Below are 14,693 nucleotides of genomic sequence, written 5' to 3'. Positions count from 1 at the left end.
ATGTCACAAAATTAGTAGTGATGTGGGACTTGATCTTCTAAACTTTTTATTCAACTAAAATAGACTATTTGGTAAGTTCTTTCCTACTGATAAGTTCCTTTCCCAGAGTACAGAGGAAGGAAATAGGGGAACTGCTATTCTGACCTGAATTCTAATTAACAATGAGAAATTGGTTGGGAAAGTGGAAGTGGAAGAGCCCAAGTAGGTGGGGGGAAAAGCTACCTGGTAAATTGTTTTATTATACATAAATGGTTGCTGCTCCGCCCTCGGGAGGTGGGGGCAGGGGTATTTACTTCCCCGCCCCATTGACATGAGCTTCATGACTTGCATGTGGCTTGCATTGGCCAACAATTGGGAGCAAACATGACCTACATACATTACTTCTGGACAAATGCTTTTACTGCATTCTCATCGTGCTCTTTTTTCCCATCGGCCACAAGATCAGCAATACCTCAGAAAGAAGCCTTTTTTATCGTTTCAAGCCAGGATGGACATGCAGCATAAGTTTTAAAAATCCAATTCATTGATGTAAAGCAGTGTTTCTCAGTCGGGTTATTTTGTTCCCCCTACCCCCACCCAGGAGACATTCAGCAATGTCTGGAGACTTTTTTGGTTGTCATAACTAGGGGAGTATAACTGCTGGGAGATAGAGGGAAATCAAATATTAATACAAAGGAGGTTTATAATCAAAGATAAATATGAGTCTTACACTCCTCTAAAAATAGCATTAAAAAAACCTGAGGTCCAAAGTTGACATAATTTAGACCTGCAAAAAATGCTAAGATCCAAAAAGGGTTTTTGCTTGTTTAGCTGTGTTAGCAGCAGGACCAAGCAAGAAATGGATCTCTTGTTTGATGCATCAAGGTTGCCTCACTTCCTCATCGCTGGCCACCAGCCTCTGCTGGACTTCCTACTTCTTATTCTTCTGTAATAGCTGATTCCTCAGCATTTTGTTTTCTTTTGAGGCAGTGGACTTTTTTAGTTCTGGCTCTTAAAGCTTTGCATGTACTTGCAGTACCTGAATCAATCTCTGTACACCTTTGTACCTTGGAGTTTCCCTTACTTCAAAAACGTTGAAATGATAGATTTTGAATATACCTGTCCTTCTGACAGAGCTACACAAGGATGGAATGCTATATTTCAGGGGTCTTGGTTCCCTTAAGTATTTTTGTTAAATATTTGTTAAGTTTATTAATATTAATATAGTACATTAAATGTTAGTAAACAATTAGTGTAATTATATTAAATATTTGCTTAAATATTTTCAAGCAAAGGCCAGAGAGCCACTTGGCTGTCTGTTCTCTTCCAACCCTGATTGCCTGTAACTCCAAATTTGAAACTCTGGATTGACGTTAAGAACAAATTTTTCATCATGTGTCTCTTAGCTCGTAGCATATTTTAGCCATGTCTAAAAGCAGTATACTAGTAAATAATGATACCTGTCCTTCTGTGGCCATAAAAACTCCCTTGATCTTCTCCTTTCTCTGAGAAAAGAAGGGGTAACTGCAGGGTCCTGATTGGAGTCCAGCTCTATTAATTGTATAGCCTATGAGAATTTGCTCTTCACATTAGTAAAGCTCTCTTGTTTACCTAGCCAAAGCTGTGTGTTTCATTACCTACTATCCTGTCTGAGTCACCAAATCCACATTCTAAAATACTTGCCTGTTCATTTTAGGTCTTCCAGGTTCATAGAAGAATTACTAAAATGTAGTCAACCAGCAGTGGTAGTGTGAAAAAGGCATGTTTGTACACTTACTCCTCACAAGCTTATTGAGTGGTAGGAGATTCTATAAAAGTAGAAACCATTAGTAAATTTCCATTTGCTCTCACTTTGATTCAGCTGATGGATGAAAATCATGTCTCGTGTTTTCTCTTTAATGATAGTACTGAGGATTATGTAGCATTTGGCACACATTCTTAAATTACTACATTCTTTATTTTAATTATTTATAAACTAGACATCAGTCAAAAATTCTGAAATCAGGAAACAGGAGAATGGCTTAATAGTAAAGTAAGGCAGAGTTTAAGAAAAGAGTTCATAATATAACGTGACATTTAAAGCTTAAGTGTTTTGTGTGTTATTAAATGTGTTTTATGGGTTCCTAATTTTTCATTTGTAAAATAAATCTTTTCTGAGTTTTGTGCCTTCAGATTCTTGGCCCTAAAAATGTCTGCCTCGTCCCCCTTTGTTCCCCCCACCCCAAAAAAAGAATTGCTAAGTCACAAAATAATATAGACAGCAAATAAACATTCTCAAAAAGTAAATATTACTAGTAAGTGAAGAGATACAAATTAAAACATCAAGCTACCATTTTCCCCTATTAAAAAATTTTTGTTGTTTTATTATGAAAGTGTAACACACCTCTATTGCAGAAAATAAGAAAATACAAATAACATCCTGTGCGTTGGTCTTATTTTTTTTTTTTTTTTTTTTTTGCATCTCTGATGATTTTGTTAGAACTAGTTCCTAGAACTCCTGTTGCTGAGTCGAAGCATATTGCATTTTTAAGGCTTTGATTATCTTTTGCCAAGTTGCTCACCAGAAAGGTTGTATCAGATGTACGAGAGTATTGGTCTATGCATTCTCTAATCCGTATTGTTTATGTTGTTTATCTTCACCATTTTGATAACTCCGAAGTGGTATCTCTTTGTTTTAATTTGATTAATGATCAGAACATATTTTACATGTCCTAACGTACTTCAAATTAAAGAAAAACTTCAATGCCACATTATTTATAAGAGAAAAGACAGACACGCTGTCACACACACACACACCCCTAAATGTTCAACAAAAGGAAAGAAGTTAAATAAACTATTAAATAAACTATGATACTTCTAAACAATAAACTGTGAAGCTGTTAAAACATTAAGTATGCAAAGTATTTTTACTGACATAGGAAAAATATTTATTGAATAATATTAGCTAAGACAATTAGAATGGTAAATTTTATATGTAATTTGATCTCTGCTATACTCTTTAAGTATATAAGAAGAAAAACCTGAAAGAAAATACGCCAACATGTAATTGCTTCTGCATGCTAATAGGTGTTTTTTAATATTTCATAATTTTTAATACTTCCCACATTTTTATAATTAACATGTGTCTCACATTTGTGCAGAAAACACATTTTTGTTAAGTATACTGCATAAATGGTGCCAGAGGGGAAACTGTCCACCTGCATTTTGTATTCTAAAGATAATATTAAACATTTGGTATTAAAACAGGGAACATGAACAGGTAACATAAATAAGATTCTGGTAAGCAGTTAAATAGCCAGTTGTCAAAATGTTAAATGTTCCACTTGCTTCAGAAGCTGACAGTTGTTGGAATGCTCTGAAAACGGAATGTTGTTTATGAGTTTTTTCCTTTTTAGGTTGCTGCTGTTGATCTTCTGGTTCCTGGAGTTGGAGAACTCTTTGGGGGAAGCCTCAGAGAAGAACGGTACCATTTCTTAGAGCAGCGATTGGCCAGGTATTGGTGAGACGTAGAAGAAACAGAATTCAGAAATTGGGGATGGGGCACTCAAAGGCAGTCATGGCAAACTAACAGAGAATAGCGCATGGGCCGTAGCTCCTGACAGACTTGGATCTCAGATTCTGTGTGACCTTGAGCAAGTTGTTACTTAACCTCTCTGAGCTTCTCTTTCTGAAAGACTAGAACTATTATATGAAACACAATGATTTTTTGCCACTATTTGTATCTATCTCTCCCTATGGAAATAGCTTTTTTTTAAGTTAATAATAGGGCTTCCCTGGTGGCACAGTGGTTGAGAGTCCGCCTGCCAATGCAGGGGACACGGTGTTCGTGCCCTGGTCCGGGAAGATCCCACATGCCGCAGAGCAGCTGGGCACGTGAGCCGTGGCTGGTGAGCCTGCGTGGCCGGAGCCTGTGCTCTGCAACGGGAGAGGCCACAACAGTGAGAGGCCCGCCTACCGCAAAAAAAAAAAAAAAAAAAAAAAAAGTTAATGATAGAGGGGTTTCCCTAGTGGTGCAGTGGTTAAGAATCCGCCTGCCGATGCAGGGGACACAGGTTTGAGCCCTGGTCCGGGAAGATCCCACATGCCACAGAGCAGCTAAGCCCATGTGACACAACTACTGAGCCTGTGCTCTAGAGCCCGTGTGCCACAACTACTGAAGCCCACGCACCTAAAGCCCATGTTCCTCAACAAGAGAAGCCACCACAAAGAGAAGCCCGCACACCACAACAAAGAGTAGCCCTTGCTTGCCGCAACTAGAGAAAGCCCATGTGCAGCAACGAAGACCCAACGCAGCCAAAAATAAATTAATTAATTAAATAAATTTTTTTAAAAAAGTTAATGATAGAAAAGGAAAATTTTCCCCCTTAAAGTTTGTTCTTCACTTTGTGTGTGTGTGTGTTTAACTCTAAATTATGATTGGCAGACTCCTACAGGGCATAAGGACAGGCTCTGAACCAGGGAAAGGATAAAGATGGAGGGAGAAAGAAACTAAAAATATCCACTAAGCTAGCATTTAGAATAAGCAGTTTTCCCTTCCTCAGGTTTTCTACTATGTAAGCATCTTGATTTAGGTATTTGAATAACTTTATTTTAACTCACTGTTTGAGACCTGGGAAATGTATCCATAAACACCAGAAAATGTTTTGGATATGAGGAGGAGGGACTCATGTTTCTAATCGAACCACCACTCCTGTATATGCATGGTCGGCCAACAACCCACAATGACTTCCTAAACTAACCAAGGTTATAAAGCTCTGTTTTCCATGGTTTCCACTTTTACTGTGCCAGACTATTTTAAAAAATGACTTTCCCATGTTGAAGGCTTAATCTTTCTCTCCAGATAATACTAAGTTTCACAGTAACCTGGAAAAGTCATGATTGTTTGACATGTTTATTAAATTAGCCATTTGTTAAGACCTTCTTTTCCTAATGGAGAAATGCTTAAAAAGTTGTTGATTTTCCAAGATCCGAACCTATGAATCTGTTGAGTAACTTGGTTTTGTAATCCCAATCATTTGAACGGCTCTGTTTGGTTAGCGTCCAGAAGAAAGGGGATAAATATGTTCTGGGAGGACTCTTTTATCACATAGACTACTAACTCCTTAGTATTACTATAGTGTTAAAAAGTCCTGGAAAAATCGTGGAATTGAAGTGATGGTAAAACTCCTTAGATGGAAAGAATTTGAAGATTTTCTGTTTTTTTTTAAAGCACAATAAAAATCACACATGGCAAGGAACTTCATCTGTTGAAAGATTAATTGGTCTGTTTTCTTTGCTTGCTTCCTTCCTTCAGGAAACCTTTCCTCATAACATTAAATGTTTACCTAATATCTGATAATATCCAAATTTGTCTTTCCTAATGAAGTGGATATATGTGTTTACCTGTCTCAGAGATCTGTCTGTGACTTCTGTTCATGTTTTTCATATTTTTGTATATTTGAATTTTTCATAATCTTGATCACTTTGAGGTACACAGTGGTCCCAAACACTTGTAAGGGCTGAAACTAAATTTCATGAGTACTAAGAGCTTTAAGTTTTATTAACATTTCTCAAATTGGCAAAAACCAATTTGCAGCCATGTTATGAAGGCAGCCTCAGAATCTGTATTATTGTTTTAATATTGTGGAAAGAAAATTGTGTCTCTACATCACTTGTCTGTGTGTGCCTTTCAACAACCCTATATAGTAGTAATAGTACTTTTCTTATGTCACAGGATGATAAATTTATCTCAAATGAAGCCCTTCTTTTGGGCTCTGGACCATACTTTCCTTCTATAGCATTTATTATTTGATAATACCTTGGACTATTGGTTTTCTTACTATTGGTTATCCTACCTTTCTTACCACCTAATAAAGGCTCGGCTTCTTAACTGCATTGCATGTTATTTAAGAGCACAGGTTTTGGTGTGTACTTCTTTATAAAGAGCACTGTGCACACAACCCAGAATAAATGTTTGGTGATTAGTATATTTATCTTATTGCCATTCTCCGAAATAATTTTGTTGTTTTCCTTTTACAGGTCAGGACTGACAGAAGCCTACCAATGGTGAGAATGTGACCCCTGATGACTCTTATTCTAGCTGTGGGTCTGAGTGTGAAATAGTTTTCACTTGTATTTCCAGGGTGCTATAGAAGAGTGTTAAAACAATGAACAGGTTCTCAGATTATTTACTCCCTTTGAGTCTTTGAAAAGTAGTAATAATAATGTCTGTCATTTATTTATTACCTATTGTGTGCCAGATAACTGTGTTAAAATTTTGATGTATATTGTCTCCTGTAATCATCACAACACCCTGTTAGTAAGGTACTATTCTTATTCTCTTTTTATTATCCCTCCAGGCCTGAGGCCTAGAGATGTTAACTAACTTAAGCAGGAGCACACAGTTAGAAGCATAGAGCTGGGACTTTGTTCCTAACCATTATGCTTCATTTTCTCTATGTGTGAAATTAGGAGCTTGAGCTAAGTGGTCCCTGAGGTCTCCACTAACTGTAGAAATCTAAGCTGCTTAGGGAAGATCATCTGTCTGCATTCCTAAGTTGTTCTGGTGTTCTTTATGCAGACCCTTTCTTCAAGTACTTTACAGTATGTACAAATTATTTATTTATATTTGTGTAATAAGACTCTTTCAGGATCTTAGTATAATAATATCAACAAAATTATTAATTCTTTTGCTGTCCTCAGGAGAAGCAAAGGTTAAATTACACACTTGCCTTTTCGTAATGAAGGAGCTGATTTCAGAGATGCAAAAAAGCCTAAAATTGGGTTCAAGTAATGGCCCTAGATTGCTTCATTATTTATCAGTAATGAACTTTGGCATATTTAATCTCTCTTGAGTCTTGGTTTTCTTGGCCATAAAATGGAATGATAATATCTACTTCACAGGGTTATTGTTAGGATGAAAGGAAACAATACAGGTTAAGTATCTACACAGAGTAGAAGCTTAGTTAAGTTTCCGTCCCCCTTTCCTTCTTTTGTTCTGAGCCTTGCTATTAGGTAGATGAGCCTGATTGTCAAGCTTATGCATTTTACCTCAGTTTCTTTCTGTCTACAAGATAATATTCATAGTGTATAAAAACTAGTTATATATAAATCTTAATTATTGGTTTAGACCTTTTCTGGTCTTTATTAATCATTTCAATACTACTCTTTCCCAACTAAAGTTTTCAAACTCCTAACATCTCCAAATATAAATATTTATTATTTTGTTAATAAAAGAGACAGCAGGCTCAAAATGGAGTCACTTGTACTAAGCTCACATCACCAAACTGAGACTTAATACCTAACTTAATTATAGTTTTGACATCTCCCAGGAGTGGCATCTTGAACCAGGGAATCTAAAATTACCTGGTCAACACTGGTGAGGTAATCTGCCTGATAGACCCCTGCCATCTCCTAAAGGAAGGCGACCTTGCCTGAAACCACCCACTCTTTGCTAGTAATTTCCTTGTCCTACCCCCTTTTGCCTATAATCATTCTGTAGAGCTCTTCGGAGCTCTTTTCTATTGCTAGATGGGATACTGCCTGATTCATGAATCACTGAATAAAGCCAATTAAGATCTTAAAAATTTACTCACTTGAATTTTATTTTTTTAACAGTTGGGATCTGCTTCCTTTTATATGATAATCATAGCATTTTAAGGCAGAAAGGACCTTAAAAATCTCCAAGTCTGTGATCTCTCCTAGTGTTCTACCAAACTGTGAATAGCCACCCCAGGTGTCTAAGAATTTTCTCACTTCCTGTTTCTACACGCCACATGCAAATAATCTGTAACTAGTTCCATAATTTTTTTACCATCTCTTCTATAATCTGGCTACCCTAGAATCAATATAACAACAATCAAATAAAGATTCTTTTGAAAACTTGTTTTTAGAAGTAGATTTTTCCATCTGTCAAAGCAAAGGCAAGAAAAATGCTAAAGACAGAATCCCTCTTCTGAATTCAGTTTCCAGGCATTTATGCCAGTGTTTTGACATCGATGTATGAGAAATTTAAAGCCAGCTAAAGCTAGATACTGGACTTCTAGCAGCCGACTCAGATCCTGCAGGTGTTTGTGGCAGGTGGTTTGACATGCCCTTCATCTCATTTTCTCACTAAATCAAAGTGTATTCTGCCCCCATGCCTTATGAACTTAAAGTTAATTCAGCTACCAAACATTTCAATTACTCAAGACTGTGTTCCTTCCATTATTCCTGATAGTTCTTAAATACTAACTCCTGTCTTATTGATCGCTCACTTGGTTGTAACTCACCTAGTTGCAATTTGTGTTTTATTTTAGAAAGAGAAGTACTTAATCTTAATTGCCTAAAATACCAATACATGTAGTCATTGTTATTAATAGTGGGGAAAAAGGTTATAGTCTTTATCCTTGAGGAGCCGTATGACTACCAGCTGTGGTGCTTAAGTTTTATGCTGTATTTTTGTATATTTTACAAATCATTCAAGAAACTATAAACTTATTTTAATCAATATTGTATAATTCAAGAATTCCCACCATTAAATGACAATAAAAATAGTTATGGAGTCTTCCTCCTTCTCTTCCGTTCCTAAAACAACTTTATCCCAGGCTGGTGTATTGGAATCCGGGTTTGAATCATGAACATACCATTTTCTAGCATGTAGTCTTATGTGGGAATAGAATGTGCAAGGATGGGCTTCAGAGGCTGTGTAGCCTTTCAGAAAAATGACTCTGGACATCTTCTACTAGGCTTAAAGCAGAGAAGTCAAAGTTTTTCTTCACTCCAGTGCTCAAGAGTATATTTTTATGCCTTCAAACAATAAATCATCATATAGTGAGCATCTGTTCCCAGACAGTCACTGGAGATAAAGGTTGGCTAAGATGCAGTTCCTGACCTTGATGTAGCTTACAGTCTAGTCTAGTAGGGGGTCTCTTTTTGTAATACATCAGGCAAAACTCTTCACCCTTCTCTGTGTATTGAACAATATAATTTTGGTAAGGAAAAACAAGAACATTATCATAGATATACCAAGACATAGAAGAGGAATATATTTAAAGAAAAATAAGTTATGAGAAATTTTCCTGTAGCCTCATGAGACAAGTTTTCTGTATATAAGCATCTAACAAACTTTAAAGAATAAGGATCAAGTGACCAAAGCCCATGAATGCATGACAGGATATGCTGCTGTTTGCCTGGGTAATCTTGGACAGATCACTTTAACTTCTCTGTATAAAGACTGGTCTACCGCAGTGATGTGACGATAACAAATGATTGCAAAAAACTTTTGAAACATAAAATTCTGTCATAACATCTGATCTTAAATGAAGCGTTTATAGGTAATGATTCTCTGTTTTTCAAAATTAGGTATCTGGACCTCCGTCAATTTGGATCTGTGCCACATGGAGGTTTTGGGATGGGATTTGAACGCTATCTGCAGTGCATCTTGGGAATTGACAATATCAAAGATGTTATCCCTTTTCCAAGATTTACTCATTCGTGTCTTTTGTAGCTGAAGACTGCTTAAGGAAAACCACCCTGTGCCAGAGGTACTGCACATGAATATACATACAGGAGAATGCATGTTTGAACTGTTGAAATGCAGAAGTTTTCAATATGTAATTGTCATGCCAGAAGATACATGAAAGATACATGTGATCATGATTTTCATTGCAAGTTGAAGGCATTTCATGGAAAGATGAACTCCATCAAGAAGAGGTACTTATAGCAGATAGAATCTCAAAGCTATTGTGTCAATTAAGAAAAAAATGAAGAAATTGAACTAGATGATCTCAAAGGTCCTTTCAAACTCTAGGACAGGATGAAATTGTGTATTTTAGTTTTTCAAGATTTTTTTTTTGATGTGGAGCATTTTTTTAAAGTCTTTATTGAATTTGTTACAATATTGCTTCAGTTCTATGCTTTGACCGCAAGCCATGTGGGATCCCAGCTCCCCAACCGGGGATCGAACCCACACCCCGTGCACTGGAAGGCAAAGTCTCAACCACTGGACTGCCAGGAAGTCCCAAAATTGTGTATTTTACTTTGTCTTTAATCGGTAGACCACTGCCCTCTGTGACCTTTGAGAAGCAACTACTAGCTAAAAATAAAATGTTGTTGGATCTTTTCTCCCTTCCCATTTAACCTATGATAAATTCCCATCTTATTCTCATTGCTTTACTAAACATTACAGAAGAAAATATTCCTTTTTCGGGTCTTGAATTAAGAAAATTGCTATTGTGAATTGAAATCTTTTTTCATCAGTCTACATGAAAAATCACATTTAATAACTGTTGATCCTAAATTATAAAAGCTAACAAGATGTATTATTTAAACTAATCACTGTTGTGTTGCAGTTAGTTCATGTTAGATATTTATAACGTCTCTGATAATAAAATAGATTTTCGATACCTATGAAAGAAAAAAACAGGTTTTTAAATTCCATTTGGCCTTTTCCCAGTGAAATTTGGAAGAAAGGTATTTTCCATCCAAGATGAGTATATATAGCTAAACGTAAAGGGAGGATAATTCTGGAGTCAAAAAGTAACAGGGCATATTAGAGTGAGAAGATCGCTGATTTGGGACTTCGTGACCTGACGGTTCTAGCAGTCACAAGTATGAGTTTGGATAAGCTACTTACTCTGTATGAGCTCATGCATCATTTTCCTCACAGACTTGATATAGTAATTACATGGAAGTGTGTGTGCGTGTGTGTGTGTGTATGTGTTTAAAACTGTGAAATGCTACACAAGTTTTTTTTAACTCTACTTTTAGTCTTCGTTGAGATGCAGATATATGGGCTTATGGCAAATGGTGAACTCAGTAGGATTCATATGTATCAAATAATTATAAAAAGGAATGCATGCCTGAATCATCAATTTTCTAAGTCTCATTAGATGACTTATCTTAGGTCACTTCCTAATGAGTTTCTATATGCACTTTATTTTAACCTAACTCAAAATCAAACAACTGGAAAGAACTGCAGAACCTAGAGTTGGAAGTCATAGGAGACGCTGAGAGGTTGTCAAGGTTGAACTTCTATCTAAAGCAGAGGGATCCTATGTACGTTGGCAGCCTCTTGGCAAAGAGCCCAGTACCCCACAGAATAGCTCATTGCATTTCTGAAGCTCTCTAATTGGTAGCTTCTGCTGAGCTAAAATCTGCTTCCCTGGAACTTTAATCCTTGGGCTTAGATACCAAGTTTAGGACAGGATAAAAGGAAAAATTAAAGCTTCCATAAGGCTTGCCTCAACCACGGGTTAGAGAGATAAATTCATTTGTTTACTCAACAGATATTACCTGAGCTTATTCTACATGCCACAGACTGTGCTAGGTGCTACATAAACAGTAGTGAACTGACCCTTGCCTTCATGGATTTACAGTCTATTAGGGAAGATATACCAATGATAAGCAAACAAATGTATTATTTCAAAATATGGTATGTGCTATAAAATTTTATGAAGAACAAGGCAATCATAGATTAGCTTGCTAGAGGGGGCATCCCTGAAAAGGCAATATTTAACCTTAGACCTGGAAGATAAAATAGAGAAACCATTTTTTTTTCTTCTTCTGTAGAACATGTTACTTATGTTTACTAGGTTCTGCTTAAGAATATAAACAATGAAATATATATATGTAACTTATTTTTTAAATTCCGTTAAAGTATAGTTTAAAAAATCACACACAGAGATAAATCTTATTTATTTGAAAACATTTTCTTATATGAATTATTTACCCATTTGTGCTGGGTACCTAAGTTTCCCACCCCAAAAATTAGTGAAGAAGTAATTCTTTAAGAAGTGTGGCACTATCAGCTCTCCCTTTCCCTGAAGTCGCTAAATAATAAAATATACCGTATTTTATAAGATTTCAGGTTCATTGTAATCAAGACCCCTGTGGTACAGGGAGATCAACTCGGTGCTTTGTGACCACCTAGAGGGATAAGGAGGGTGGGAGGGAGGGAGACGCAAGAGGGAGGCGATATGGGGATGTATGTATATGTATAGCTGATTCACTTTGTTGTGAAGCAGAAACTAACACACGATTGTAAGGCAGTTATACTCCAATAAAGATGTTAAACAAAACAAAACAAAACACAACCCTGTGGTAGTGTTTGGGAAACAATTGTTTGGATAAAATAGGTCAAGCACTCAGATTCTGTTCCTCTTCTTACGTTTGTCTTGTAGTCCCTCTTACCTGTCCATGGCACTGCGCTTGCCACGCACATCTATTAGAAATCAGTGAAGGCTGTCTCTGTCGTAGCAGGTTGAGTATGTGGCTGTGGCTACACACATGGGCCTGAGAACACATGGGCAGACACTGTCAGCAGCGACTTGGGGGGAACGATCACCTCCAGCCACAAAACACACAACCGAGCCTATGCTCCCCTAGGGTTAGAGAAACCATTTGTGACATCAGTTAATTTGATTTGGCTTTTAAGTCTTGATACTGTATTTTGTGGAGTAAGAATCACAAACATTCACAGGCCCAAAACCTGGATGCACTAATAGTTTCCAAGGCTATTAGGGATCATGCCTGCAGTGATTTTTGAGGAGCCAGTCAGAATTGTGATGTTAACATGATGGCTGGGCATCAAAAATAACAGTGATAGAAAGAATACTGAATGAGAGAAGCCCCAGGTTCTGGTCCCAGTGCCACCATTGGCTTAACTGTGGAGCATTAGGCAAGTAAGATCATCCTTGTGGCCTCCAGTTACTTCATCTGCAGAGCTATCGCTTTGAAGTAGATGAACTCTAAGGATCCTTCTATCTCTTAATCTTCTAGGAATTTGTGATGGACATAGTCACTAATAATAATTGATTTAAAGTGTGACCTTTAGATTTTATTTTAGTACATACTAGGTCTCTGAAAACTTACAATGAGGTCAATCGCTGAAAGTTTAACAATAGACTTAAGTGTGTTCAATGTGTGTGTATGTGAGGTGGAAAAGGCTCCTTCTCAAGGAGTCAAACATACATTCTTCCTTATCTGAGTCTCCAGCAGTGTATTTCCGAACCTTCATACTTATTTGTTCATTCTTTTCTTTCACAGTTGATCACATAATGAGTATCTGGTTGAAGCCAGACACTTGCCACTTCAAACGGCCTAGTCATTTACACCTTTGGCTCAATACTTACATTTTACCAATAAGTAAACAAAAAACAAGCACTAATGTCAGACAAGGATGATGAAAATGCCAAAACTAAACCATTGCTTGCAGGCAGCATCAACAGAAGAAAACCTTTTAAATGTTGGCTTGTCAGCTGATATATGAATATCCAGATTCTACATAGAAACAGCGTTGTATAATTCTATGTATAATGAACAAAAATGTGGATTTAATAGTTAAGGATGGTCTGTTCTATAATACCATAGGGCTTAATTTGTGAGTTAAAAGGGGATTTGAGGGTATTAATTTTCACTTGAGTAACCAGTTTCCAATGAGGGAAAAATCAGATTCTGCTTTCCCAAGGTTTCCAAACATTACCTCAAAATAGTAACCCAAGTAAGAGTGTATTCTAAAACTTAGAAATGTTTTTTTCCATCATTAGTTCCCATTCTCATTTCAAATTTTGAAGAAGGTGGAGAAAAATAGTTACTTTCCATCTGGCTGTCCGCTTGCCTGCGTAAGTTGTGCTGTCGTGGGTTTGTGGGGTTTTTTTGACAGGGGGGTTGGGGGGGGATTAGTAGGGTCTGACAAGAACTTAGTTGTGTGAGTGATCCATTCCAGATCTAGACATAGCTCTCCTACCCTCTGACCCAGCCCAGAGACTCTTAACTCTCACAGAACGGCAAAGGAATGGTTTGACCTTTTGTCCCTCCCAAACAGAATCTGCTAGAAGCACCCCTCTACAGTGTTATACATTCATATTCTCTATAAATTGAATCTAGACATTTCACGCAGGACTGAACAGGCATTGAAGATGCAACTGGTGAGATGGATTAACTCTACCCTTCTTTAAACCTCTTCAGGTAATTATAGATGAGAGATGCTTACTTGGATTGTTATTTTATTCATATATTTATTTGAGTAAGTGGTGAGGCAAGAACATAAAAATGCAGAGTTGAAAGACAGATTGGCCTGGATTGAATTGATAAGAAATGTCTGGGGCGTTTTGGCTTCTGATCAATATTTGTATTCAGTCTGCAATCTAAAGTATGTATAATAAAAAGAAAACAGGTGGGAGTAATATCTGACAGTAGTTCTTCCCAGCTTCAATTCCAATGAAAAGATGGCAAAAGCATTAAGGAAAGAGTGGAAAGCCACCTTAATCACCCTACACCAAAATACTTCAGTAGGATTTCTATAAGACAGGTCTTATTAGATCATGGTTAGCACCCCTCCAGAAACTTAGACATTCCACCATTGTCAGGAGCCCTGGATTGCCCCTTGGATCAGCTAACACTCCAGCTGGCTCTTGTGCAGTTTGCTTTGGAATCCAGTGGATTTACAGCCATTATTAGTACACTGTGTGGTAGTTTCTGGGGGACCTTTGTAAAGAAATCAGGAGTTGAGATGGTTCGTAAGCTGCCATTCAGGCAGCTAATCACTGAATTAACATAGTTTATGACTTTTCAATATCCTTCTGCTACATCTTTACTGTTCATAATTGTTATTAATAATATGACTATCATTTGGACATTGCTTTACAGTTTACAGTATTTTTTAACATGTCCACAATATATTGTGGACCTTGTTCCTTTGTAGCTTACTGTGCCTGAAATTTGTTTGGTTAAATTAGTTTATTTGTTATGGAGAT

At 36.9% G+C, this 14,693-nt stretch overlaps 1 protein-coding gene across 4 annotated transcripts in view; it reads left to right on the top strand.

The window, feature by feature from the left end:
- The window catches only part of NARS2 (asparaginyl-tRNA synthetase 2, mitochondrial), a 138,403-nt gene extending 126,581 nt beyond the window's left edge, over window positions 1-11,822 (top strand). The window contains exons 10-12 of one of the 4 annotated variants that reach the window (XM_079929770.1): window positions 3,375-3,472; window positions 5,998-6,024; window positions 9,301-11,822. In XM_079929770.1, coding sequence (XP_079785896.1) covers window positions 3,375-3,472; window positions 5,998-6,024; window positions 9,301-9,445 — 270 coding nt within the window. In that variant the 3' untranslated portion in view covers window positions 9,446-11,822. The remainder of the gene's footprint in view (window positions 1-3,374; window positions 3,473-5,997; window positions 6,025-9,300) is intronic. The other 3 variants (XM_079929771.1, XM_079929769.1, XM_079929768.1) reach the window with 3 other exon arrangements.
- The last annotated feature ends 2,871 nt before the right edge of the window (window positions 11,823-14,693 follow it).

This window comes from Stenella coeruleoalba (genome assembly GCF_951394435.1).
Source record: "Stenella coeruleoalba genome assembly, chromosome: 8".
NCBI classification, from domain to species: Eukaryota; Metazoa; Chordata; class Mammalia; order Artiodactyla; family Delphinidae; genus Stenella; species Stenella coeruleoalba.
The sequence above is the reverse complement of the archived record's forward strand: the minus strand, read 5'-3'. Positions and strand labels throughout refer to the sequence as shown.